This window comes from Cucurbita pepo, chromosome 14 (genome assembly GCF_057944985.1).
Source record: "Cucurbita pepo subsp. pepo isolate OVF chromosome 14, ASM5794498v1, whole genome shotgun sequence".
Taxonomy (NCBI): domain Eukaryota; kingdom Viridiplantae; phylum Streptophyta; class Magnoliopsida; order Cucurbitales; family Cucurbitaceae; genus Cucurbita; species Cucurbita pepo.
This window is the reverse complement of record NC_141811.1, coordinates 11,931,694-11,956,681: the sequence shown is the minus strand read 5'-3', so window position 1 is coordinate 11,956,681 and position 24,988 is coordinate 11,931,694. Positions and strand designations below refer to the sequence as shown.

At 38.2% G+C, this 24,988-nt stretch overlaps 4 protein-coding genes and 1 non-coding gene across 6 annotated transcripts; 2 read left to right on the top strand and 3 right to left on the bottom strand.

The window, feature by feature from the left end:
* Positions 1 to 669: 669 nt before the first annotated feature.
* On the bottom strand, positions 670 to 3,920 carry LOC111810947 (CAAX protease self-immunity protein). Its single transcript, XM_023697808.2, has 9 exons — positions 3,446 to 3,920; positions 3,175 to 3,326; positions 2,780 to 2,875; positions 1,842 to 1,904; positions 1,673 to 1,741; positions 1,475 to 1,577; positions 1,314 to 1,385; positions 1,098 to 1,186; positions 670 to 1,008 (listed from the first exon to the last, which is right to left on the bottom strand). Exons 1-9 carry the CDS (start codon positions 3,759 to 3,761, stop codon positions 856 to 858), a joined length of 1,113 nt encoding a protein of 370 aa, XP_023553576.1. The 5' UTR covers positions 3,762 to 3,920; the 3' UTR covers positions 670 to 855.
* A 6,017-nt stretch (positions 3,921 to 9,937) lies between these two features.
* On the bottom strand, positions 9,938 to 10,670 carry LOC111810657 (late embryogenesis abundant protein 18). The gene has a single exon (XM_023697399.2). The coding sequence runs from the start codon at positions 10,602 to 10,604 to the stop codon at positions 10,260 to 10,262; it is 345 nt and encodes a 114-aa protein (XP_023553167.1). The 5' UTR covers positions 10,605 to 10,670; the 3' UTR covers positions 9,938 to 10,259.
* Positions 10,671 to 12,182: 1,512 nt separating this feature from the next.
* Positions 12,183 to 17,381, bottom strand: EYA (eyes absent-like protein). 2 transcript variants are annotated; one of them, XM_023697397.2, is made up of 6 exons: positions 17,222 to 17,381; positions 15,736 to 16,020; positions 15,479 to 15,646; positions 14,034 to 14,127; positions 12,782 to 12,967; positions 12,183 to 12,689 (listed from the first exon to the last, which is right to left on the bottom strand). In XM_023697397.2, the coding sequence occupies exons 2-6, from the start codon at positions 15,982 to 15,984 to the stop codon at positions 12,430 to 12,432; spliced, it is 957 nt and encodes a 318-aa protein (XP_023553165.2). In that variant the 5' UTR covers positions 15,985 to 16,020; positions 17,222 to 17,381; the 3' UTR covers positions 12,183 to 12,429. The 2 variants fall into 2 exon arrangements, with proteins under 2 accessions (XP_023553165.2, XP_023553166.2); XM_023697398.2 differs by having other exon boundaries at positions 15,736 to 15,998; positions 17,222 to 17,369.
* Positions 17,382 to 18,923: 1,542 nt separating this feature from the next.
* On the top strand, positions 18,924 to 23,169 carry LOC111810018 (MND1-interacting protein 1). The gene is made up of 2 exons (XM_023696552.2): positions 18,924 to 21,027; positions 22,436 to 23,169. Exons 1-2 carry the CDS (start codon positions 19,243 to 19,245, stop codon positions 22,952 to 22,954), a joined length of 2,304 nt encoding a protein of 767 aa, XP_023552320.2. The 5' UTR covers positions 18,924 to 19,242; the 3' UTR covers positions 22,955 to 23,169.
* A 480-nt stretch (positions 23,170 to 23,649) lies between these two features.
* TRNAG-GCC (transfer RNA glycine (anticodon GCC)) lies at positions 23,650 to 23,720 on the top strand. The gene has a single exon. It is a non-coding gene; the product is annotated as a tRNA-Gly (tRNA).
* The last annotated feature ends 1,268 nt before the right edge of the window (positions 23,721 to 24,988 follow it).

The window sequence follows — 24,988 nt, the reverse complement described above, 5'->3', positions numbered from 1 at the left end:
TCCACACCCTTATAAATGGTGGTTTGTTCTCCTCCCCAACCAATGTGGGACATCACAATTCTCAAGTTGTCTCTCTGGGTCAGATTGAATCTTTTTGTATTCCTTTTTATTGATGAAGAGATTATATCGTGCTCTCCAAGAAATTATGGCAAAGCCTCCCCCACCACCCGGAGTCGAAGTGTACTAGGGTTCTTAAACGGGCACCAACCAAAGCCACCACCCTCACATGTTGAAATGATTTATTAAATTTCCGTGAGATCCCACATCGGTTGGAAAGGGAAACAAAACATTCCTTATAAAAGTGTGAAAATCTCTCCTTAATAGACATGTTTTATAACCAAGAGGCTAACAACAATACGTAACAAGTCAAAGCGGACAATATCTACTAACAGTAAGTTTGAGTTGTTACAAATGGTATCAAAGCCACTCACCAGGCTATGTGTCATCGTCCCCAAGGTGGTGGATTATAAAATCTCACATCGGTTGAAGAAGAGAACAAATCATTTCTTATAAGGGTGTAAAAACCTCTCCCTAGCAGACACGTTCTAAAACCGTGAGCCAAAACAGACAATATCAGCTTACAATTTCTTATGTTCTATAAAAACATTTCTATAAATTTAAACGTGTAATCAAACACAAGCAAACATTTAAAAAACCAAACATCAAAAATCTTGTAAGTATCTAAAATATCACTATAACTTTCTTCATATGCACACGTTTAAGTCTCTTGATCCATACAATATATACTTCAATTCTTGTATGAACAGCTTATGATCAAGATGGAAAATTTTGGCTCTGCCAACCTATAATTTACATGTTCTTTTTGCTCTCTATATAAACTCTTCCCCTTCCCTTTCACAAACCATCTGACCCTTTTCCTTCCATCTTAAGCTGCTGAATTCTCTGTCGTAGCCTTCTCCGGTGGTCGTGGATCTTCCAAAGTCCATGTCCCAATATCACCGCCGAGTATATCCCATGCGTGATCATCGGAGCAAGAATGTTATCGGTCTGAAAACGTCGTGACAAAACACATACTAACTAAGTTTCTTGCCTCATGAAACTAATACATTGTGTAGCTTGGCTAGGAAAATTCTTACCTGGATCCATTCGAAACCGAGATAAAGAGCGAGGAGTCCTTCGAGGAGCGGAGAGTAGATCTTCTTCATTTGTCTTCTCTCGTACCATGCTGCAGACGTTTACACGAAAAAGATATTAATTTCGAGCGAGAACATTCTTATGATGAACTGAAAATAGGGAGATTGTCATTTTGTATGCATAGCACAATCATGAAGTGAACTACGTTCGAATCGAACCTGCGAAAAGCTTTTTAAGATCGTCGCGACTAGAACGAGATTGCAAAACCGGAGCAACTACATAAGTAGGATCTGGAGAAGAAAACAAGGAATTCACTATCAACCAAATTGAAAATCGAGCGTCGTTTAAATGATTTGATTTGATATGATATGATATCAACCTTTCGGCGACGCAGCCACGTAATAGAGTGAACCTGTAAGAGCAGCTGTGATAACAGCTGCAAATGCTTGTGCAAATGGCACAAACGGAGGCAAGACGCCGGTCTACAATCGAATGAGCACGGTACAAAGTTATACACGACGAGAAAACCGATATCATCACGAGAAGTGAAGAGATAAAAAGGGACAATTTTGCATACCAAAGATGCCATTCCTTGAACATCAGCTCCAATATCAGTACTTCTTAAGAATATATCAGCAAGTGCTCCCTAGAATGTTAAGAAAGGGAAGAGAAATGTTCAATCAGCATCCAACAATTGCATACATATATAGAACTCGTGAATAATGTCTAGTATCGAAAGAACGAACCTGAACGGCTGCTCGGTAAAAGAGCTCCTCCCCGACCGAGCTTGCTGCAACGATCAGAATAAACTGCAAAATTTGGAACACAAAGTAAACAAAAGCATTCTCATTCCTTGTGCAGCTAGCAAGTGGGAGAGATTATGTAACGGCCCATGTCCACCGCTAGCGCATATTGCCTTTCAGACTTCCCCTCAAGGTTTTTAAAACGCGTATGCTAGGGAGAGGTTTTCACATGCTTATAAAGAATGTTTCGTTCTCCTCCCCAACTGATGTGAGATCTCACAATCCACCCCCCTTCATGGCCCAGCATCCTTGCTGGCACTCGTTTCCTTCTTCAATCGATGTGAGACCCCTCAATCCACCCCTTTTGGGACCTAGCGTCCTTGCTGGTACACCGCCTCGTAACCACCCCCTTCGGGGCTTAGCCTCCTCGCTAGCACATCGTCTAGTGTCTGGCTTTGATACCATTTGTAACGGCACAAGCCCATTGGTAGCAAATATTGTCCTCTTTGGACTTAGAATTAAAACGCATTTTTTAGAGGTTTCTACACCCTTATAAAGAATGTTTCGTTCTCCTCCACAATCGATGTGGGATCTCACAATCCACCCTCTTCAAGGCCCAGCGTCCTCGCTGACACTCGTTTCCTCCTCCAATCGATGTAGGACTCCCAAATCCACCCCTTTGAGGCCTAGCGTCCTTGCTGGCACACCGCCTCGTGACCACCCCCTTCGGGGCTTAGCCTCCTCACTGGCACATTGTCCAGTGCCTGTCTCTGATACCATTTGTAACGGCACAAGCCCACCGCTAACAGATATTGTCCTCTTTGGGCTTTCCCTCAAAGTTTTTAAAACAAATTTTGTTGGGAAAGGTTTCCACATCCTTCTAAAGAATGTTTCGTTCTCCTTCCCAACCGATGTAGAATCTCACAGATTAAACCATTTACCTGCCATGGAGACATTCCGTAAAAGAAGCTTCGAAGCTCCTCGTCCTCAACGTCTCTAATTGCACGAGCATGAGGCGATAACTTCACAACTTCATCCTACAAACAATCCCAATTTCATGCCATCAGAAAGTTCTTATCAGTTTTGGACAAAACTAACAGTAACTTGAAACCTAACAAGCATCAAAAGAACCTTTCCAAAAGCAGATTACAAGCCAAAAAAGCTTGATTACCAAACAATCCCTACATTGTTCATATTTTCCACTCAAAAATCAGAACCAACCAAACAACTTTTGTAAAAAACATGAAAATTCCTTCCATCAAGAAACTCAAAACATACACATCTTATCCAAATTCAATCAAGCTAAAGAACATGTTCACTTAAGAACTAAGCTTACATCAAGTATGAAGAGCAGGGCCATAATTGGAGGGACAGCATAGCCAAGCCCTCCCAAAATAGCATCCAAAGATGGTTGGAACCCGCCCATCCAATCAATCCCAGATATTGAACATATAAACCTTCCAGCCAGAGCCATTGCACCATAAATCCCTTCAAGAACACCAAGAACAAACACAAAAACACAGATTTCAATCCAAATCTCCATGAAAAACATCAAAATAAAAGAAACCCACAAATTTAAATCTCTAAAGGAATCATTTTTGACTCACCAACACCATAGCTGAGCCTCACAACAGCACCAATCTTCTCCCAAACAGGGAACTCTGTTTCTCTGAAACTCGCATCCAGTGTGGTCATTTCCATGGCTGGTCCGGTGAACCTCCCACGTGTCTGTCCCTCCTCCAATCTTTCACTCCTCGGCTCCGCCGACGCCCTGACGCCGGACGGCAACCGAACCCTCCCGACGGCGCGCTTCCTGACCGGGAAATGGGAAATCCTCGAGGTTGAAGTGGAACAGATCCCGATTCTTGCACCAAACGACATCGTTGAAGTGTTTGAAGATACAGAGAAAATCGAAAGCTCCATTCTTTTTTTTTTTTTTTGGTTCTGTGAAAAACGGGTCGGGAGTCGGGTTTTTAAACTGAAATTTCGGGTCTTTTGGAAGTCCGAAACAGAGAATGCTTCGTCTTCTTCATTGAGATGGGAATCTTGTTTCGAAACTCAGAACTTTGTTGACTGATCGAATTACGGGGATTAACGAGAGAGATGAACTGTGGGGATTGCTTTTTGGCCGTCCGATTAACCTGATGGCAGATCGGACGGTGGGAAGATTGATATGTGGGGTCCACTCATGAAAGTGACTTTTCGGGAAATCTCAGGATTATTTTAGCTAGTAGAGGGTGAGGATGTCGGAGGGATATCCTGTCAGCCAATCAAATTCTGCCACGCGGAGAAATGTTCTCCTCAAAATATGACGTGGAATTTTTATTGTGCATTTTGTTCAATCTCAAGTTTAAAATAGCGGTGTACAAATAATTGAAGAATCCCATCCATTCCAATTATCTAACTCAAAATATAAAAATTGTATTGGGTTATATTTTTTCGGTTTATTTTTCAAAAGTTAAGAATTTGAGTCGGTTTACGGTTGATATTTTTTCGGTTTAGTCAACCTGACCAACCCGACTAACTCAACAATAATGTTACAACCCAACTCTACGATTATTATGAAGATTAAGAATATTTGACGTTGATTTGTAAATATTTGATATTTGAGCTTTATGAGATTTTAGTTATTAATATAACATGTAAAGTGGATAAATTGTTTTTTTTTAAATAATTAAAATAAATAGTAAGTCCAACCCAACTGAAAATAGAGAATTATGTTAGATTGTAAATTCTATTTGAGTTGCTCGAATCACCCATTCAATCCATCTCGTGTACTACCCTTAATTTAAAATATAAACATATTTCAATTTTATCTAAACGTGGACGAAAATATTGATTCGATAAATTTTATATGGCATTCTATCGAATCAAAGAATATTTTAATGGGATTATGATATAAAGATTTGACATAAACTTAGGAAATTTTTGTTTTAATCAAATCTAATTTTGTCTTTTTTGAGTTTAAATATTTAGTTATTGAATTTAAACGTTTTTTTCACCTACTCACAATATTAACATTTTAATATAAAAAAACAAAATACTTGCTTGCCATGTCAAGCTCCACCAAATTTTAATTCTCCTCCAGTGACAAACTCTTTTAAATCAAAATATATACGACATTGGAGGATTCTATTGACATGGCTAAGTTTAGGGCATGACTCTGATACCATGTTAGACGAACAACTCTCTACAATGGTATGATATTGTCCACTTTGAGCATAAGCCCTCGTGGCTTTACTTTGGGTTTCCCAAAATGCCTCATAATAATGGGATAGTATTCCTTAATTATAAACTCATGATCATTCCTAAATTAGCCGACGTGAGACTTTTATCATCCAACAACGTTTATAACATGTTGAAAGAACTCATATTGATAATGTTGGGATAGTTTTCACTCTTATAAACAAAAAGTAAGTAATCTGACAATATTGGAGGAGATGTAGGGAAATCTCTCGACCATTAGATGCCAAATCTGAATTCTGAATCTGAGTTATACTCGAATTAATCATAAAAAAACTACTGAAGGAATATCGGAATATCGATTGAAATTTAACATCATAGTTAGACAAGGAAGTTCATACGTTACGTCACCTAGTTGGAGTCGTGATGGATTTGGCATAGTTTTTCGCAAAAAGTGAAAATACGACATTCTTCAATGTTATTTGGTCGAAGAGAGATGAATAATACACGTGAAACAAGGCGAGAACTTGGTTTTTTTTATAAAAAAAACTATGGGCTATAGTAGACACCAAGATAAGGTATTAAATTTCTATTGATGTTCGTACACGTTTATGGGTTTGATATCGACATGTTCATGAGTTTGATGTCGACACATTCACGATTTCGCGAAGAAATCAATGAAACAAAAGAAAAATGCCACAAACGTGAATATAATATAAATAATACATTTCAACCATTTATTTTTTAGAAATATCAATTTATATCGAAATTTTAGAAGCAAACATGGATTTGAAAAGATTAAGTCTTTAGTCATTGTAGTTTTGTCAAGTACTTGGGTAGGTAAAGAAGACAATTGGTATTATTATTGAGCTTCCCGAATATGCCATCCATGTCGTGATTTGATAGCTATTTGAAATTTGAAATTTCGTAAAAATTATATCTATTTCCTCTCGATTTTTATAATATAGGGAATGTTCATTGCTAAAGATTTGAATCAGGATTTAGAATTCATATTCGGCACCTGCGTGCCACAACATTTTCCTGTATCCCCTCGATATGATCACATTACTTACTTCTTGATCTTAAGAGTGAAGATTATTCCACCGACTAACACGGGCCCTTTCAATATGTTTTGTTCTCACTCACATGCAACTTACAAAAATCTTCGGAGTATCATCTAACATAGAATTGTTTGGAAGTTCCTATGATTTGACTATTAAAAAAAGGGCACTTTATTGATATATCTAGTAACCTTCGATTCTTTTAAGTCTTTCTTAGTCATCTTATCTTCAAGATTGTTCTCGTTTAAATGTGATCTCAGTTCATTCACAATATGTTTTTTCATCATTCTTGAAAGACATCTGAATTTAAAAAAGCCATAATAAATTTTAAAAATCTATCTAAATATAATTTAATTATAAGGTATACGTTCCAAGAAGAGACTATAGTTAGTTTATGTATACATATAGAACGATGAATTTTGGTAGAGTTGCATATTATGAAAAGATAGGTTCCAACAGATCGTTTGTGTTTGCATTTTCTCGACTACAGCCTACTTATTCAGTATTTTTAAATACTCAAGCCACGTGTTACTCTTTAACTTTTAGGTAAGGGTAAAATACTCTTATACAATGACGACATCGTGGTGAAAATAATGAGACTAAAGTTACCATAGTTGCATTCCTTAAAAAAAAACTTACCTCCATACTTAAACAATAAGGTTATAGTTAGTTAAAACTTAAACATAAACTTACCTCTAAGGACAAGAATCAAAATTTCAATTATAAGCATAAATGGAAAATGTTGACATTACCTAACTTGTTAATAACCAAATTAGGTTAATTATCTCAATTAACAAGTTTCAACCACTACAGGTATGATACATTGAATTATGTTTGAGCGGTGTTCGGAAAACTACCACACATCCAATTTTACCTGAAGTAGAAAGCGAAATATAAAGACATGCTACGATGTTTTATAAAAGGATAGGTCTCATAATGGTTGCTTGTGCATGCATTTCTTTACCTTAACAAGGGATTACTTACTGAGTATTTCTTAAAATAATCGAGCCACGTGTTACTCTTATTTTTAGGCACACTTGTACGAATGACGAAGATGTTGTGGAGACCATGAAACTGAAGTTAGGGTAGTTGTATTTTTGTTGAAGTTGTGACCCTTAAGTTAGAACATGACGTTTTTATTTTTTTCGAAATTATTGTTATTTCATATTTGCTACTCCTACAGTATTTCGTTCGGTATAACATTAATAGTTTCTTAACATTTTTTTATATTTCATCAATTTCTACAATTCAATGTGTAAATTCTAATTCATCTATTGTGTCAATGACCATATATATCTTCTATTTTTACGACCCAGGTCTAGAAATCTAATTAAGATTTGGAATATGAATTTAGTACCTAATGACCTAGGAGGTCACACATCATAGAATTGCTCTAAGCAAAGCACGCTTAGCTATGAAATTCCTATGATTGAGCGAAAAGGAAGATGCATCTTGTTGGTATAGATAGTGACTTCAATTCTTTTTAAGCCTTTCTTATCCATTATATCCGTAGTATCACTCTCATTCGGATATGATATCGGTTCGTTCATGTGTTCCTGATTTACTCGAGTATCACATGAATATTTATGTTTAGAATAATAACGATTGTCTTACCAAGTTTCACTCTAAATTTTAATTTTTATTGAATTGAATTCGAAACTCATAAAAATATTTAATTTTCACTAATTCACCTAATAATTTTGAAGTATCCTTAAAATCATTAATTTCAATGAAAAACAAATTTGGTATGAATTCAAATTAATTGTTAACATTATTCAACCATTGAGTAATTTTGTAAAATTGAATAATCTCAACAAAAAATGTCTCTTCATATCAATTTTCTATCATACATGTTTTATAATTCATTCAATTACTCTATTTTAACAATTCTTCAAACGAAAATTCATCAAAATGGTAGGGGAACGAAACATTTCTAATAGCTGTGTGGAAACCTTTCACTAATAGATGCATTTTAAAATCGTGAAGTTGATGGTAATACGTAATGGACCAAAACGAACAATATATGATAGCAGTGAGTTTTGATTGTTACAATAGTATCAAAGCTAGACATCAGACGGTATATCAGTGAGATAACAAAATCGTGAGGCAACAAAACATTTTTTATAAAGGTGTAGAAATATTTTTATAATAGATGCATTTTAAAATTGTGAAGCTGATAGCGATATCTAACGAATCAAAGCGGATAATAAGTATATTCCATTCACAAAAACCAGATATTTAACGAATCAAAGCGGATAATAAGTATATTCCATTCACAAAAACCAGATATTTAACGAATCAAAGCGGATAATAAGTATATTTCATTCACAAAAACTAGATATTTAACGAATCAAAGCCGATAATAAGTATATTCCATTCACAAAAACCAGATATTTAAAGAGAACACGGTTTTAAAAGAGAACATGGTTTTGAAAAGACAAGGGGGGCATGGTAGTTTGTCAAGCACTTGGGTTGGTATGAACACAATTGGTTTTATTAATTATTGGAAGCTTCCCAAATATGCCATCCATTGGAGTATGTTCTTCATAATAAATGTGACCTTTACTTTTATTTTTATTTCTATTTTTTAACTTTTGACTTAAATTTTAAAAACATTTTAGAAGAGTATATTTTATATAGCGGTTTTTAGGATTTGGTTAATAGTATATTTTGTATATTTTATTTTATTTCTAAGCTGTAGTTGATAGCTTGTATCCTATATAAACGTTGTGAACGTTAATAAATATCGAACTTTTAATTCCACTTCTCATTCTTAACATGGTATCAGAACACGATTCTTAACAACCGAGGGAGATACTTGTAAGCTAATATTTTAAAAATAAATAATAAATAATAATAATTTTAGAGAGAAAAAAATTGAAGGGATATAGACATGAAACTTGAAACAATGGCATTGGAAAAATATGAATTTAGATTAAGATTCGAAATTCAGATTCATCACCTCCTGATGTTCCTCGATATTGACTGAATCCCTTAAGAGTGAAGCTTATCCTCATCGACTAATACAAGTCCTTTTCGCATGATTTACCCCTCATATGCATTTTAGGAAAATTTTCGAGATGTCACGAAATATAAAATTGCTCCAAGTAAAACGCTTAATCATATAGTTCCTATAATCGACTCACGAAAAAAGAAGGTGCACCTTATTGGTATACCTAGTTAATTTTTGTTTCTTTTAAGTCTTTCTTTGTCGTCGGATCCTCAAAATCGTGTATTAAAAATGAACATATATGTAACGGCTCAAGCCCACTGCTAGTAGATATTGTTCTTTTTGGGTTTTCTCTTCCGGGCTTGCCCTCAAGATTTTTAAAACATGTCTGTTAGGTAGATGTTTTCACATCCTAGAAAGAATGTTTCGTTCTTCTCCCCAACCGGGATCTCACAAATATCACTTAAATACCAACTAATATCTTGCCATTAATAAATTAAATTTAGTATAGAGTAAATGGATGGTAAAATATGAAATATCTGATAACCAAACACCACGTTACTTAACAGATGAGATATCTTTTACTACTCAAATTAGATCGCGTGAAATTGTTGAACTAAAGATGACACTCAATTTCAACGTTCGGGGGCATTTGAGTCAGTCGCCGGCACCCAACTACGTCTTGATCCCTATCCAAATTTTGAGCCAATTTCCCGTTCAAACTACCAAAAAAGGAAATTCTTGTCAAATCGGAACTTAACAATCCAACTAAGATGAAGATTAATGAAGTACTTGTACCCTAAAGATTGTCCAACAAAATTTCAAAACTATTAACTTCTCAAATAAAAATTTGAAAATTTAATCCTATTCTCACTATTATATTCTAATTCAATCCGTTATTTAAATCAACCAATCCAAAGAAATTATTATCGATACCATTAGCCTACAATTGTTGACATATTAAATTATATCTCTAACAAAGAAAAAAACCCGAATGAAAAAAATGAATACAATAAATTAGTTCATAGACAAGACCGATCATTAAAGAGTCCAATATGATCAGATATTGTCCACTTTTGACTTCCGTTTTAAAACACATCTTCGTTTCCCTCTCTAAACCGATGTAAGATCTCACATTATCGATCATCCTTAACATAACCCGTACATATTAAACTAAGGCTTAATCACCCAATAATGCAATAATTACATCAATAAGTTCTACAAAGGTTAAATTCTATGTCCAGGGTAGTAGCCCTCCGGGCTAGCTATAGGATAAGCCGGAACATTGGCGGCGCTGCCCCCCTCCACCGGTGGCTGATGGTGTAAACGGTGGCCAAGTACATGTGACTGCCTAGTTCTTAGCTTTTGAGCAGCATGTCGAGCTTTTGCCTCGTGTAGCTCCCGCTTCGCCTCCGCCTCCGCCGCCTTCCTCCGCTCCTCCGCAATCTTCCTCTCCTCCGCCGTCTTCACCGACGCTTTTTGCACCGTCTCGTCGAGTTTGGCTCTACAAATTTTGAGCTTCTTTTTTGCAACACTTCCCATATTGCTGAGCTTCTCCATTGCAGCCTGCATTATCTTTGTGTTGTGTCAATTTCTTGCACTAAAAAAAACCCAAATTTTCAATCATTCAAACATGATAAAAGACAGAGATTTTATAGTGATCAAAAGGGTTTAAAAGCATTACACGTTGGTTGCCATTTGTCACCCATGCATGCCCTTTAATGTCCCACGTGTTGTTATCCATTTATTATATAATTTTTTTTAGTGGATAATTTTCATTTTTTAATATAATTTCCTTTTAAAAGTAAACGTACTCATAAATCTAATGATATTTCTCGATAACAATATAATATAATGTTACGTACCGTTTCTGAAAACTCAAATTTCAATATTATTGTGTAGTTTTCTATACTTATTCGAAAGAAAAATATCTCAAATTAAGGTAATTGATGTGAAGTTTGTATGTGACACTCGAGTAAAGGAGGAGCATATGAATGAACCGAGACTGTCTGATTGAGAGCAATACTGAAGATAGGATGAAGATAGGATGAAGATAGGATGGCTAAGAAAAACTTAAAACAATTGAAAGTTAGTATATGTACTAACAAAGTTGCACATTCCTTTTCGGTGGCTCAATCATAGGAACTTCAAAATTAATCGTGTTTTGATTGGAGCAATCCTACGTTAGGTGAGTTTTTCTAGGAAGTATGAGCGAGAATAATGCATGTTGAAAGGACTTGTATTGGTCTGTGGTGATAGTATTCACTCCTAGAATGAAGAAGTAATATGACCATCATTAAAACATTTTTCTTTTGTAATTTTTCTCTTCGGCTTAGTATCGACAATTAACCCGCCCCTTCATAACCTTTATATTACCAACTCTTCGATACTAAATAGACCTTTGTCTAGACTTTTCCCTTACTAATGGTTCTTGATGTGGGTTGCTTCCGCTTCAACTTATCTGAATGAAGAAGGTGAGATACTAAATAGACCTCTGTCTAGACTTGGTGCGGGTTGCTTCCGCTCTGACTTATCTGAATGAAGAATGTGAGGCAAATAATTCAAAGAAATGTTGAAGACTTGAAATGTATTGCTTGATTTCAATGGGGATTTGGGTTTGGCACTCCTCTCCCTATCGGTCTCGTAGCTTCGCTCCAATAATAATGTACCTTCATCATTGAGACGGTGACTTGTTGTCTACTAGGTTAGTCAATCTGAATACTAAGATGTTCTAATCTTAAACAGAGAGCATAGGAGATGTGAGATTCCACGTCCATTGGAGAGGGGAATGAGTACCAGCGAGGACACTAGGCCCTGAAGGAGGGTGAATTGTGAGATCTCACATCGGTAGGAGAGGGGAACGAAATATTCTTTATAAGGGTGTAGAAACCTCTCCCTCAAGTAGACATGTTTTAAAACCTTGAGGGAGAGCCCGAAAAGAGAAAGCTCAAAGAAGACAATATCTGCTAACAGTGGGCTTAGACTTTTACATGAGACACACCAGACAAACCGTGATGCACAAAGTTGCAGACAAGACCGTCATTAATTATAAGTTGACTCCAAAGAAACCATTCAAATCAAAGCAGAGTTCTCAAGAAAACTACAAACCTCAAAGCTTAAATTTAGCTCATCCCAAATGCAAACAACAGCTTAAGATAATAACCAAGTTTTGCATTCTCAGAACAAAGATTACAGCACTGAATATTGATCAATACAAGCAAAAGTACATTACAATATGGAAGAAAAATACAGACTTATTATGGCCGGCTAATGATTGTGATTATGCATATCATCTTTGAACATAAAAGACAGCCATAATACTCAACTCTTGTATTTCATAAGAACACAGAGATGAAGCATGGAAAATGATTAGCTTATCTGTTACCGATTATGTGAGCTATTCTTCATCACTTGATGAATCAGAGTTACCATAAATAACAGAGAAGTAAAAGCCTAGAGTTTTCAAAGACAGACCAGGAAATCTGTGAGGGCTTCCAGGTTGCAGCTCAATCTTAACAAATGGCCATTTCAAGGACTGTGCAGCTTCGCACTCTTCCCATCCGTCGCCTATTACACAGAAACGAACATTCGTCTTGTTAAAACGCTCCTTGATCCATTTGAAACATTGTAGTTTTCCCACTTCCCATGAACTGTAAACTGGAAAGTAACCGATTCGAAGTCGATAATTAAGACAACTTTGTAAATAAGTTGAAGGAAACATCAAAAAGAGATTAAAGGGAGTGACTCACCATTTTCGGGTGTTATTAGATGATCAAGCCGAAATAGTAAGCATTTCACAAGGCTGGGTATCAATGATCCAGAAGTCACCAAGATATTAACATGCTGAGAACTTCTAGAAGTACTGTTATGTGTCCGATCGGCAGACGCACGTGGTGGTTCGTCTGAAAATGCACACTCCTCCAAGAAAGCTCGTGCTTGAATAGCGGAAAATAAGAGTGACCATTTGCAGGTGTATAGAGAAGCAACAAAAACTTTAGCTAGAGGATTAATTACAATATAGAACGGTAGGTGGTGGTATTAAAAATATTGTCCAAATATCATATATAGTTTAGTACGCAAGATTGCACCAATGTGTCAACTATGCAAGATTTCCTCAAGTGAGATCTCAATCGGTTGGAGAGGGGAACGAAACATTCTTTATAAGGGTGTGGAAACCTCTCCCTAGCAGACGCATTTTAAAAACTTTGAAGAGAAGCCCGAAAGTGAAAGCCCAAAGAGGACAATATTTGCTAGTGGTGGCCTTTGGCTGTTACAAATAGTATCAGAGCCAAACAGTAGGTAGTGTGCTAGCGAGGATGCTGAGCCTCGAACGGGGGTGGACACCGGTGTACTAACAAGAAAGCTGAGCCTCGAACGGGGGTGGACACCGGTGTACTAACAAGAAAGCTGAGCCTCGAAGGTGGGTAGATTGTGAGATCCCACATCGATTGGAGAGAGAAACGAGTGCCAGCGAGAACGCTGAGCCCCGAAAGGGGGTGGATTGTGAGATCCCACATCGGTTGGAGAAGGAAACGAAGCATTTTTTATAAAGGTGTGGAAACCTCTCCCTAACATACACGTTTTAAAAATCTTGAGGGGAAGCTCGAAAGGGAAAGCGAGGACACTGAGCCCCCGAAGGGGGTGGACATCGGGCAATGTGCCAACGAAGAAGCTGGGCCCCGAAAGTGGGTAGATTTTGAGATCCCACATCGATTAGAGAGAGGAACGAGTGCCAGCGAAGATGCTGGGCCTCAAAGGGGGTGGATTGTGAGATCCCACTTCAATTGGAGAAGGGAACAAAGCATTCTTTATAAGGGTATGGAAACATTTCGCTAGCATACGCGTTTTAAAAACCTTGAGCAGTCATGATATTGTCTATCTCCTTTATAAATGGAAATGAAATACTTGAATTGTTCCGAGTATATAAGGGTATAGCACACATCAAAATCATCAAAAGAGAGCATCAAACGGTTCAAAGCTACATCATGATGAGTAGAATACCTGAGGAGAACCATCTATCTGTATAGACATCAGTCATTTCATATAACTCTTCCCAGAACTTCATCTTCTGCTCATCAAAGATATTCTGCAGGCCCTGGAGAAGCAAACAGTTTTTAAAATGTGTTCTTTGGGATAAGAAAAAGATGATAAACATCTCCAAAAGGAAAAACCAAAAGTTAAAGATCCCTTCCACGGTAGCTATCTACCTTTTCCACATCCATAAACATCCAGTTTAAATGCATAAGCGTATGATATAGTAGCGTATTAAATCTCGTACTTCTTTTAAATCAAACCACGTGCTCTTACCCAGTTAAGAAACATCAAATATAACCAGAAAAATCAATACTCACAAGAATACTTTTGTCCAACCACAAGAATACTGTAACAGCCTAAGTCCACCGCGAGCAGATATTGTCCTCTTTGGACTTTCCCTTTCGGGTTTCCCCTCAAGATTTTAAAAACGTGCTTGTTAAGGAGAGGTTTTCACACCCTTAAAAAGAATGTTTCGTTCCCCTCTCCAACCGATGTGAGATCTCACAATTCACCCCCCTTTGATACCCAGCATCCTCGCTGACACTCGTTCCACTCTCTAATCGATGTGGGATCTCACAAATCCACCCCCTTCAGGGCCCAACGTCCTCGCTAACACACCGCCCGGTGTCTACCCCTTTGGGGCTCAGTGTCATCGCTAGCACACCATCTGGTGTCTAACTCCAATACCTTTTGTAACAGCCCAAACCCACCGCTAGCAGATATTATCCTCTTTGGGCTTTTCCTTTCGGGCTTCCCCTCAAGGTTTTTAGAATGCGTCTACTAGGGAGAGGTTTCCACACCCTTACTAACCACAAATGATGTGAGATCTCATAATACTCCTTACTAACCACAAATTTTCAAGAAGATAGAAGCTTAACTAATTGAAGGCATTGATTTCACCATGTTGGATGAAAGTGTCCCACATCGGTTAATTTAGGGAACGGTCATGAGTTTATAATTAAAGAATACACTCTCTATTGGTTTGAGGCCTTTTGGGGAAGTCCAATGCAAAGCCATGAGAGCTTAAGATCAAAGTGGACAATATTATACCATTGTGGAGAGTCGTGTAACACACCACATATTCAACTTTAGGATTTAACAAATTGAAAGCTGAAGTTTAAACTGATTCAATGAGTCAAAGTACAGTGGTAAATATTGAATTTCCCCCCATAATGTATGTGTAATAAGAACATCTAAAAGACTTTTACAGCACCCATCTAGAATAACATTGAAACTACATCAAAAAGTAAGAGCTCCAAACAGTAAGAAACAGACAATAAGTTATATGAATAGTTTAAGAGACATGAAAGCAAAAAGGACCAAAGCCTAGACATCATTATCTTTCTAGTATAGAAAACATCCCAATGCTGAAAAAAGTCGATGAAAATATAAACACGACGATTTCCTGATACCTCTTTGTACTTATTGGCTATAGCACGTTGCCTAAAAGCCAGTTTTCTTTTGTTTCCATCATCATATGGTGGATCGAACCCATCTTGGTCAAAATCATAATCGGAAAGATCCCGGCCGTCATCATATTCACTCAATGCATCAATGAACGGTTGATTATAGTTTTCTATCTGCATAAAAATGTAACAACGACGTCAACTTTCGAGACATTATATCGTGGAGTTGTTCGAACATGATTATGGAGAAATCTCAACCTTACTTGTTCATAGAAGAAGTGATGATCACACAGATCAAGAATCTGCTTCTCCCAAATTTTGCCAAGTTCTTCACCCCTTTTAATATCCTTTGAACCACAAAAAGCCTCACCATATGTCCCATTCAACAAAGACTTGAGCAGGATGATAGTTTCATCCATGTCCCACACATACACATTTAGTTTTTGATCTTTGGAGCTTTTAGCAAACCCCTTTGTAGTTTCTTCAGAAAAATGGTTTTTACTGTCTTCCATTGTGCTGGTCTATGCTGGAACCAAAGGTTGATGGGACTTCAAATGAAAAATTACACCGCTAAGACTCAGTTTGATAACAATTTTGTTTCCAGTTCGACGAAAAGAATGCTTCTAAAATAACATGTACTATGTAATCTTTTCTAGTAGTTGTAACATGTACCACACCGCTAACAGATATTGTCCTCTTTGGGTTTTTCCTTTCGGGCTTACCCTCAAGGTTTTTAAAACGCGTCTGCTAGGGAGAGGTTTCCACGCCCTTATAAAGAGTGTTTCATTCTCCTCTCCAACCGATGTGGGATGTCACAATCCATCCCCTTTCAGGGCCCAGCGTCTTCGCTGGCACTCGTTCCTTTCTCCAATCGATGTGGGACCCCTACCAAATCCACCGTTTCCACGCCCTTATAAAGGATGTTTCATTCTCCTCCCCAACCGATGTAGGATGTCACAATCCACCCCCCTTCAGGGCCAAGCGTCTTCGTTGGCATTCATTCCTTTCTCCAATCAATGTGGGACCCCTACCAAATCCACCATCTTTGGGGCCAACATCCTTGCTGGCACACCGCCTCGTGTCTACAACCTCCTCGTTGGCACATCGCTCGGCGTATGGCTCTGATACCGTTTGTAATGGCTCAGGCCTACCGCTAGCAGATATTGTCCTCGTTGGGCTTTCCCTTTCAGGCTTACCCTTAAGATTTTTAAAACGTGTCTGCTAGGGAGAGGTTTCCACACCCTTATAAATGGTGTTTCGTTCTCCTCCCCAACTGATAGGGATATCACATCTATCATATTTTGAACATTGAACATGATTCTGAAATTTTAATCAAATTTCAATGGTTATCAAACTAGAACGAAACAAATGGCTTTTAGTTAAGCATAGCAACAATCAAAGACATATTGAACACAACTACAGTAACTCAAATGGATTTTTTTCCCTCTTTTTTTCATCTAATCATTGTAAAGGATGTTTAATTGCATAATCCCGACAACACCCAGCTGAAAACAAGTTGGTATAAGAAACATTCATTCACTATATTCTAAAATCAAAAGCAAAAAGTATCGGTGAAGAAGAGAAATCCAGAACACAGGAAGAACATGAGAATTTGAAGTGGAAGAAGACAGTGAATCAGAAATTCAATCGAACCCAAGATTGAGCAGTAGCCATGATCAAGATTCATTATCCATAAAGGAACTTAGAAATTGGAAACATAAGAAGATTATGAACGTTGAGAGTGTTTACTTTCGACAAACAGGGAGACTGTGGAGTGATGAAATGGAGCTTTCTGCTCCGAAAAACCTCCGATTCCCTCCAAGCACGACGAGCACTGGACCAAGTGAGGCAGCCAAGAGCGATTCGTACGACGTCGTGTTAAGCGATGGCCATGGGCTCAAGCATTAAGCCCTCGTCTATTTGGGCCAGCCTTCAGGCATAGTGCATAGTGGGTCGACACTTGGAAATCTATGACCCATAGATTAACTTGTCGTTAATCGAGAGGTTAAAAGTTAATGTGACCGGTACCAATCCTACACTCTTTTCTCCGATCATTTCTTTGTCACTTCTTGAAAATCACACGCAGTATTCTCATATTGGACTGAGCGGGAGGGGAACTGATGTCAGTATTGGAAACGTGTTCAGTTTGTTGATCCATTCTATGTCGCAAAATCCAAATTTTAACGAAAAATATAGTGGGCATGAATGAAGAGACCTACGACACATTGTGAACATCTAAACCAATTAAAGTCTGTTAAACCGAACATAGCTTGATTTGGTTAAGTTGTCGTTAATGGAGAGGTTAAAAGTTACCGTGACCCACCACTCCTACACTCTTTTCTCCTATTCTTTCTTTGTCACTTCTTGGAAATCACACGCAGTATTCCGGGATTGAACTGAGCGGGAGGGGAATTGATGTTAGTATTGGAAACGTGTTCAGTTTTTTGATCCATTTCGTGTCGCAAAATCCAAATTTAACGAAAAATATAGTGGGTATGAAGAAGTAGTACTGTTCATCCCTACGACACATTGTGAACATCTAAACCAGTTAAAGTTTGTTAAACCGAACATAGCTCGACTTGGTTAAGTTATCGTTAATCGTGAGGTTAAAAGTTAACATGACCCATACCAATCCTACACTCTTTTCTCCTATTCTTTCTTTGTCACTTCTTGGAAATCACACGCAGTATTTTCGGATTGGACTGAGCATAAGGGGAACTGATGTCAGTATTGGAAACGTGTCCAGTTCTTTGATCCATTCCGTGTCGCAAAATCCAAATTTAATAAAAAATATAGTGGGCATGAAGAAGTAGTCCTCTTCATCCCTACGACACCTCGTGAACATCTAAACCGGTTAAAGTCGGTTAAAACGAACATAGCTCGACTTGGTTAAGTTATCATTAATCGAGAGATTAGAAATTAACGTGACCCATACGAATCCGACACTCCTTTCTCCTATTCTTTCTTTGTCACTTGGAAACCAAGAGGAGTATTCCTAGATGGGACTGATCAAGAAGGGGTTGCTATCAGTATCGAAAACGTGTTCAGTTCTTTTATCCATTCTATGTCGCGAATATCCAAATTTAATCCAAATTTCATCCCTACGATGCCTCGTGAACACCCAACTGATGAAAGCATGCATCTTATTCAACCAAGAAGTTACTCTAATTTTCCAAGATGTAGAGAACAAATTGATAAATTTTTTTCATTCTCATTGATTTTGGACCAAAAAACGACATTGAGCTTAAGAGACATTACTGAAGACCTGAATGCTACTCGACTCGAACTCATGAACGAAACTCAATGTCATTGTTCATTCTGGCTCATGTTTGCTATAACAATTTCTTACGAGAGACGATTACGAGGGTTTGGTTTGTTCATCTAAAAATATTATGACGGCCACAATTGGTCATACTTGGTCTTGCTGATTTACTTGTTTGGACAGAGGGTTTGTGCATACCCGACCCGGAATAAGCTCTTCTGCATGTCCTTTCTCTTCTCTCTTCATCCTCCCCATTATATACCTTTCTCTCTCTTGCGCACTGCCCCCATTTCAATTTCAGCAACTCACACCAAATCAATCGCCGATCTTCTTCAAACCCAGTGAGTTTCTCTGGTTATTCATCAATAATTTCATTAATTACGTTCCAATTTTGATTGAAATACTATCGGCTTCTCAATCGACTGTAAATCTCCACGACTCTTCAATCTCTTCCTTTGAGTTTTTTTTTGTTTCCCTTCTTTTCATTCCTATTTTCAAACGATTGTAAATGGGTTGCACGGTGAGAGATAAGCATGTTCGTACGAATCGGAGGCCTCGATCGGTAAAACCCGAATTCGATCCGTGTTGTCACCAAGAACGAGCTTCACTTCCTAAATCTGTACTTGAATCGGGTTCCAAGCCGTTGGATTATCATATAGGGCTTGACGATTCCAACCAGGATAACGCCGTTACCTCAAACTGTAATTCCGGTTCCAGCTTGGATGATCTTGGATGGGGTTACTGTACGGAGGAGCAATTGGAGGAAATTTTGATGAAGAATTTGCAATTTGTTTATACTGAAGCTGTTTCTAAGCTTGTTGCATTGGGTTATGATGAGGATGCTGCGATGAGGGCGATTTTGCAAAATGGGCATTGCTATGGTACCATGGATGTTCTAACAAATGTGCTGCATAATTCGCTGTCGTTTTTGAATGGTAACAACAACTCTGATATTGCTAGCAGCGAGGCTGTTGCAGCTGTTGCTGCTGCTGCTGCCGCTGCCGCTGCCGCTTCTGCTGATGGTGTTGGTATTGGACCCATCGGTAATGGTAATGGTAATGGTATTGCTATTGATAATGTTAATGCTAATTTGGTTGTGGATGATCCTGAGCCTGCGTTCTCTGATATAAGGCAATTGCAGGAGTATTCTTTGGCTGGTATGGTATGTTTGTTGCAACAAGTTAGGCCACATTTGACTAAAGGAGATGCTATGTGGTGTTTGCTTATGAGTGATCTTCATGTCGGTCGGGCAAGCACCATGGAAATTCCGGTGCTTCCTTCAGCACCAAGTAATGCTAATGGGTCAGCATCTGGTGCCAATGGTGAGAATGTTAGTAACCAACCAGTGGGATTTTTGGAACCATCCCTTTGTAAATTTCATGGTGGTTCAGGTTTTGGAAACAGTGGAGGTTCTGAATTCTCTGCTAATGGTTTTCTGTCTTATCCTCCTGAAATGGATTTGCATAGAGATATTGAGTGTCCAAAGAGGTTTAATCTTTCTCCTTCAATGAAGTCGCTGTTGAAGAGGAATGTGGCTGCGTTTGCTGCTGGTTTTCGAGCAAACTCGAAACACCTTACAGCACAGACTCAAGCTTGTGCAACCGTCTTGCCAAGTGAAATTCCCCCTGTCGTACAAGGTGCTTCGGTAGTTCCAGTGGAGAAAATTGAGGAGTCCCCGATTCCAAAGAACCAAGATGCTGTAAATTCAATGTTGAATAAATTTCGCGATTTGAAGATTTATGAGAATTTGGATTTTGTGGCAGACGATAAAAAGGATGAAGTGATTGTAAATCTCTTGCATCAGATTAAAGAGCTCGAGAGACAAGTGAAGGAGCGGAAAGATTGGGCGCATCAAAAGGCAATGCAAGCCGCTAGGAAACTGAGTCATGATCTCACGGAGCTTAAAACGTTGAGGATGGAAAGGGAAGAGACCCAACGCCTGAAAAATAGCAAACCGACTTTGGAGGACACAACAATGAAACGGCTATCTGAGATGGAGAATGCGTTGAGAAAGGCCAGTGGTCAGGTGGACCGTGCAAATTCGACAGTACGACGACTTGAGACAGAAAATGCAGAAATTAGAGCAGAGATGGAAGCTTTAAAGTTAAGTGCCTCCGAGTCTGTCACAACTTGTTTGGAGGTTGCAAAGAGGGAGAAAAAAAGCTTAAAGAGACTATTGGCCTGGGAAAAGCAAAAAACAAAATTACAGGAGCAGATTGTAGAGGAGAAGGATAAGATTTCAAGGTTGCAAGATGAAATGGAGATGATCAAGGTAGCTCAAAAAGAGGCTGAGGTAAGAAATCATCTTTCTTTCCTGTTCCTCTTACACTGTCCTAATTTCTAGGCCATTCCTGTTGTTTGATATTCAATTTAAACAGCAAATTCAAGTTAGAAATAGTTATATCTTTACACAAATAATGAACAATGAATCAACACAAGTCATATAATAGCAAGGGGTCGTAAATCAGCTGTCAACTCCATTTAGGATATGATTAGTGTTCAGTTTACCCCTCTTTCAGCCTAATGATTTATTATTTTCTGACCATCCAACTGGATTGGGAACTGTGGGCTTGATATTGTCAGAAAATAGTTGCATAATCCAAGGTTTGCATTGTCATGTAACCCAAGAGGTCTTAGTTTTTTTGCTGATTGTGTCATCTGAGGTTGACAATAGAACATTGAAGGCTATGATTCAAAATCATTACAGTTACGAGGCTGTTCTTTGTTCCTGCTTGTTTTTCATATCACATAAAATAATGTTTCATTACAAGTTGGAACTCGAAACTGTAAGATCCCACGTTGGTTGGGGAGGAGAACGAAGCATTTTTTATAAGGGTGTGGAAACCTCTCTTTAGCAGATGCGTTTTAAAAACCTTGAGGGGAAGCTCGAAAGCGAAAGCCCAAAGAGGACAATATCTGTTAGCGGTCGGCTTGGGCTGTTACAAATGGTATTAGAACCAGACACCAGGCGATGTGTCAGCAAGGAGGCTAAGACCCGAAGGGGGGTGGACACGGGGTGGTGTGTCAGCAAGGCCACTCGGCCCTGAAAGAGGGTGGATTGAGGGGTCCCACATAGATTGGAGAAGAGAATGAGTGCTAGGGAGGATGGGTCTTGAAGGGGGGTGGATTGTGAGATCCTACATCGGTTGGGGAGGAAAACGAAGCATTATTTATAAGGGTGTGGAAATCTCTCCTTAGTAGACGTGTTTTAGAAACCTTGAGGGGAAGCCCGAAAGGGAAAGCCCAAAGAAGATAATATCTGCTAGCGGTGGACTTGAGCTGTTACAGGAACTGGCATATGAAACTTTTTATTATAATTTTATATCGCTCGGCCAATTTCCGACTCACGAAACCATAGTGATTCTGCTTCTGTGATGTTCATACCCTTGCTTTTGTTATTTGTCAAAGAATCTGCATATAGTATATGGTAATTTTGATTCTGATCACTCTTTTCTTTTTTCTTTTAAATGTTCAATCAAATGTTTGCCTGAGATGGAGTTATGAAAGTTTTTCTTAAGATAGTTGAATTGTAGCTGTCAATTTGTCCTGCATTCCTTGTTCAATCAAACACCTTGCCCTTCCTTTATCATTTGGCAATTAACAAATACCACGTTATTTATCGATGATTATCGTCTCGAGTCTGAAAACGCTTCATATGGTCTTCATTATCATCTACTGTGCAAATGATGACGTATTTACAGGCTAGGTGGAGGCAGGAGTTGAATGCTAAGGAAGCTGCCATGACACAAGTGGAAGACGAAAGACTTCGTAAAGAAGCAGCGGAGGCGAGTAGTAAAAGAAAGCTCGAGGCATTACGACTTAAGATAGAGATAGATTTCCAGCGCCACAAGGATGATCTCCAAAGGCTCGAACAAGAACTTTTGCGTCTAAAGGCATCTGCACAATCTATTGACTCACACCAACCCTCGAATAACACACCTAGAGGGAATTCCGAGGGCGTAAAACCCCAGGGAGAAACGATTGCGAAAATGCTTCGGGAATTAGATAGCTATGAGGAATCAACAGAGGAAGACGTCAACCACGACCGCGAATGCATGATATGTATGAGAGGTGAGGTCTCCATTGTTTTCTTACCTTGCGCTCACCAAGTTCTGTGTGCGAGTTGCAGTGATAGTTACGGGAAAAAGGGTAAAGCAGCATGCCCGTGTTGTCGGGTTCCGATAGAACAGAGAATCCGAGTTTTTGGTGCGAGTTCATAGAAGAATAGTAAGAGTTGTGTCAAGTGTAGCATTTCTTTGTTAAAAACACAGCATTTCAGTGCGGTGCAGGTATTGGGTAGTATGTATACCTTTGAATATGTTTACAGTTTACTGAATATACTTGGTTGAAGAACATGCTTCTGGTCTGGTATATCAAAATGGCTATCAGTGTGTATAAATAAAATGAACATATGGGGTGTGATGCCCTTTGTCTATGCCCACTTTTCCATATCTAAATCTCTTGCTTTCTCTAAAGAATCAGTTTGCTGATGTCTATGGCTGCACCAAAATGACACGGGAATGACTCGGGAATCACTCGGGGGAGGGGAAGGGTTTCATTTTGAGGTTATATATAGCTCATGTATGTTAACTTTGTAATTATATGTAGTTTTTGTAATTATATGTAGTTTTTGTTGCAGGTTAAGAATCATTCAACCTTGACATGATTGATCATGCGACATAACGTTTTTAAGTATGTGACAAAGTGTCTCGTCAACACGGGATAAGGTCGAACAAAATTTGATTGAATAGGATTAAAAGTAGTATGAATAAACAATAAAATAGAAAAATATATTTAATAAGACGAATATATAAAATTACTTTAATTGAAAATATATAAAATAGAAAGATTTTTTTCGGATTTAAATTAATTGAATTAAGTTTATTTAAATAAATGATGACAAAACACTCAACAAGCACCAGTGGTCTAGTGGTAGAATAGTACCCTGCCACGGTACAGACCCGGGTTCGATTCCCGGCTGGTGCAACATTTGTCCTGCTATGAAGAATTAAGTGTTGACTGTGATCTGGGTCGATCACAACCGTCCGATGATTCTGACGAAGTTATCAGCACATCTGAGCTTGATATTATTTTTAATAGTTTTTTTTTTACTTTTTTGCTGGAGCATCTCTAAAACCACCACCTTAATTTATTTGTTCTTCTATCTCAACCTTCTCTCCTTTTCCCTTCTCATTGCTTGTGGCACATGTTCTCACCCTAGAACAAGGCCAAAGCCAAGCCCGGGTCCCCGTGTCCCCGTGTCCTTGCTCTGGTGAATGCTCGATTCCAGCAGCAATCTAGGTAATGGGTCACTCTTTATTAAGGCCAATCAATAAGAGATTATAAAACCCTCTAAAAACTACTTTGCTTTGTTTGAGATTGTTTGGAACTAAAAACATAGTAGGGTGGAGGGTTACGGGTATTTATAATAGAAACCAGACGATTTATTCTTAAAATGTTTAGATATATTTATTTCTAAAATACTTTTATAGGCTCATGACTTTATTGAATGAGTGATGATCTTTTAACACACCCTGAAGATAGACGCATGTGCTAGAGTGCTTACCCTGGTCCCGTAACTCCTTGTTGCACTTTGATTCAAGGGCTAGTTGACCTTGAAGCTGCTATTTGTCTTCGTAGCGCGACCAAAGCAAGTATGGTGGGTTTATTTGTTGAATTCATGTCATATCTCTGCTATCATGCTACATATATATGATGCACGATCAATTCGACTTAAGGTCCAATGCTAATAGAAGTAGTAGACTCTCCTAGTAGCGAAGAAAAAAAGGGTAAGACTTTTTTCATCGTAATAGTGGGCGGGTCTCATGAAATCTATTTCTGTCACTGGAATCAAGGAAAGTCCCCGATCAAACTGTCTTTGTTGTTGCCTATATAGCTTTCTAAAGTAGAGATCTAGCAACATATTATAGGCACAAATTATTTAGTGATGTATCGTAAAGTTGTAGTCAAATCAACTCCATTTTTTCTATTGCAGAAAAGAAATCCCCACTTTCTAAAATAATGAATACGAAATTTGTAGGGCGACAGGAACTACGGATCCTTTGACTTCCAATGACACCTTTCCAAGTTCCATTGATGTTGCCTATAGGTCATACTGCACCTTGAGATAATCATCTCTTCAAAGATATATTTTCGAACAAAAGATACCTTGATCCAACCAACAATGACCATAACCTCGGAAGCTTTGCAACCCTAAGATGAATCCCCTAGAATGTCGCTTTGTCTTTTTTATG

Coding starts and splice junctions, on each gene's coding strand:
- LOC111810018 (XM_023696552.2), top strand. CDS start 19,243: ATGGGTTGCACGGTGAGAGATAAGCATGTTCGTACGAATCGGAGGCCT. Junction 21,028..22,435: donor TAGCTCAAAAAGAGGCTGAG/GTAAGAAATCAT, acceptor ACGTATTTACAG/GCTAGGTGGAGGCAGGAGTT.
- LOC111810947 (XM_023697808.2), bottom strand. CDS start 3,761: ATGGAGCTTTCGATTTTCTCTGTATCTTCAAACACTTCAACGATGTCG. Junction 1,905..2,779: donor ACGGAATGTCTCCATGGCAG/GTAAATGGTTTA, acceptor CAAATTTTGCAG/TTTATTCTGATCGTTGCAGC. Junction 1,187..1,313: donor TCTTAAAAAGCTTTTCGCAG/GTTCGATTCGAA, acceptor AAACGTCTGCAG/CATGGTACGAGAGAAGACAA.
- EYA (XM_023697397.2), bottom strand. CDS start 15,984: ATGGAAGACAGTAAAAACCATTTTTCTGAAGAAACTACAAAGGGGTTT. Junction 14,128..15,478: donor TAGCCAATAAGTACAAAGAG/GTATCAGGAAAT, acceptor TTGCTTCTCCAG/GGCCTGCAGAATATCTTTGA. Junction 12,690..12,781: donor TCTAATAACACCCGAAAATG/GTGAGTCACTCC, acceptor GTTACTTTCCAG/TTTACAGTTCATGGGAAGTG.
- LOC111810657 (XM_023697399.2), bottom strand. CDS start 10,604: ATGCAGGCTGCAATGGAGAAGCTCAGCAATATGGGAAGTGTTGCAAAA.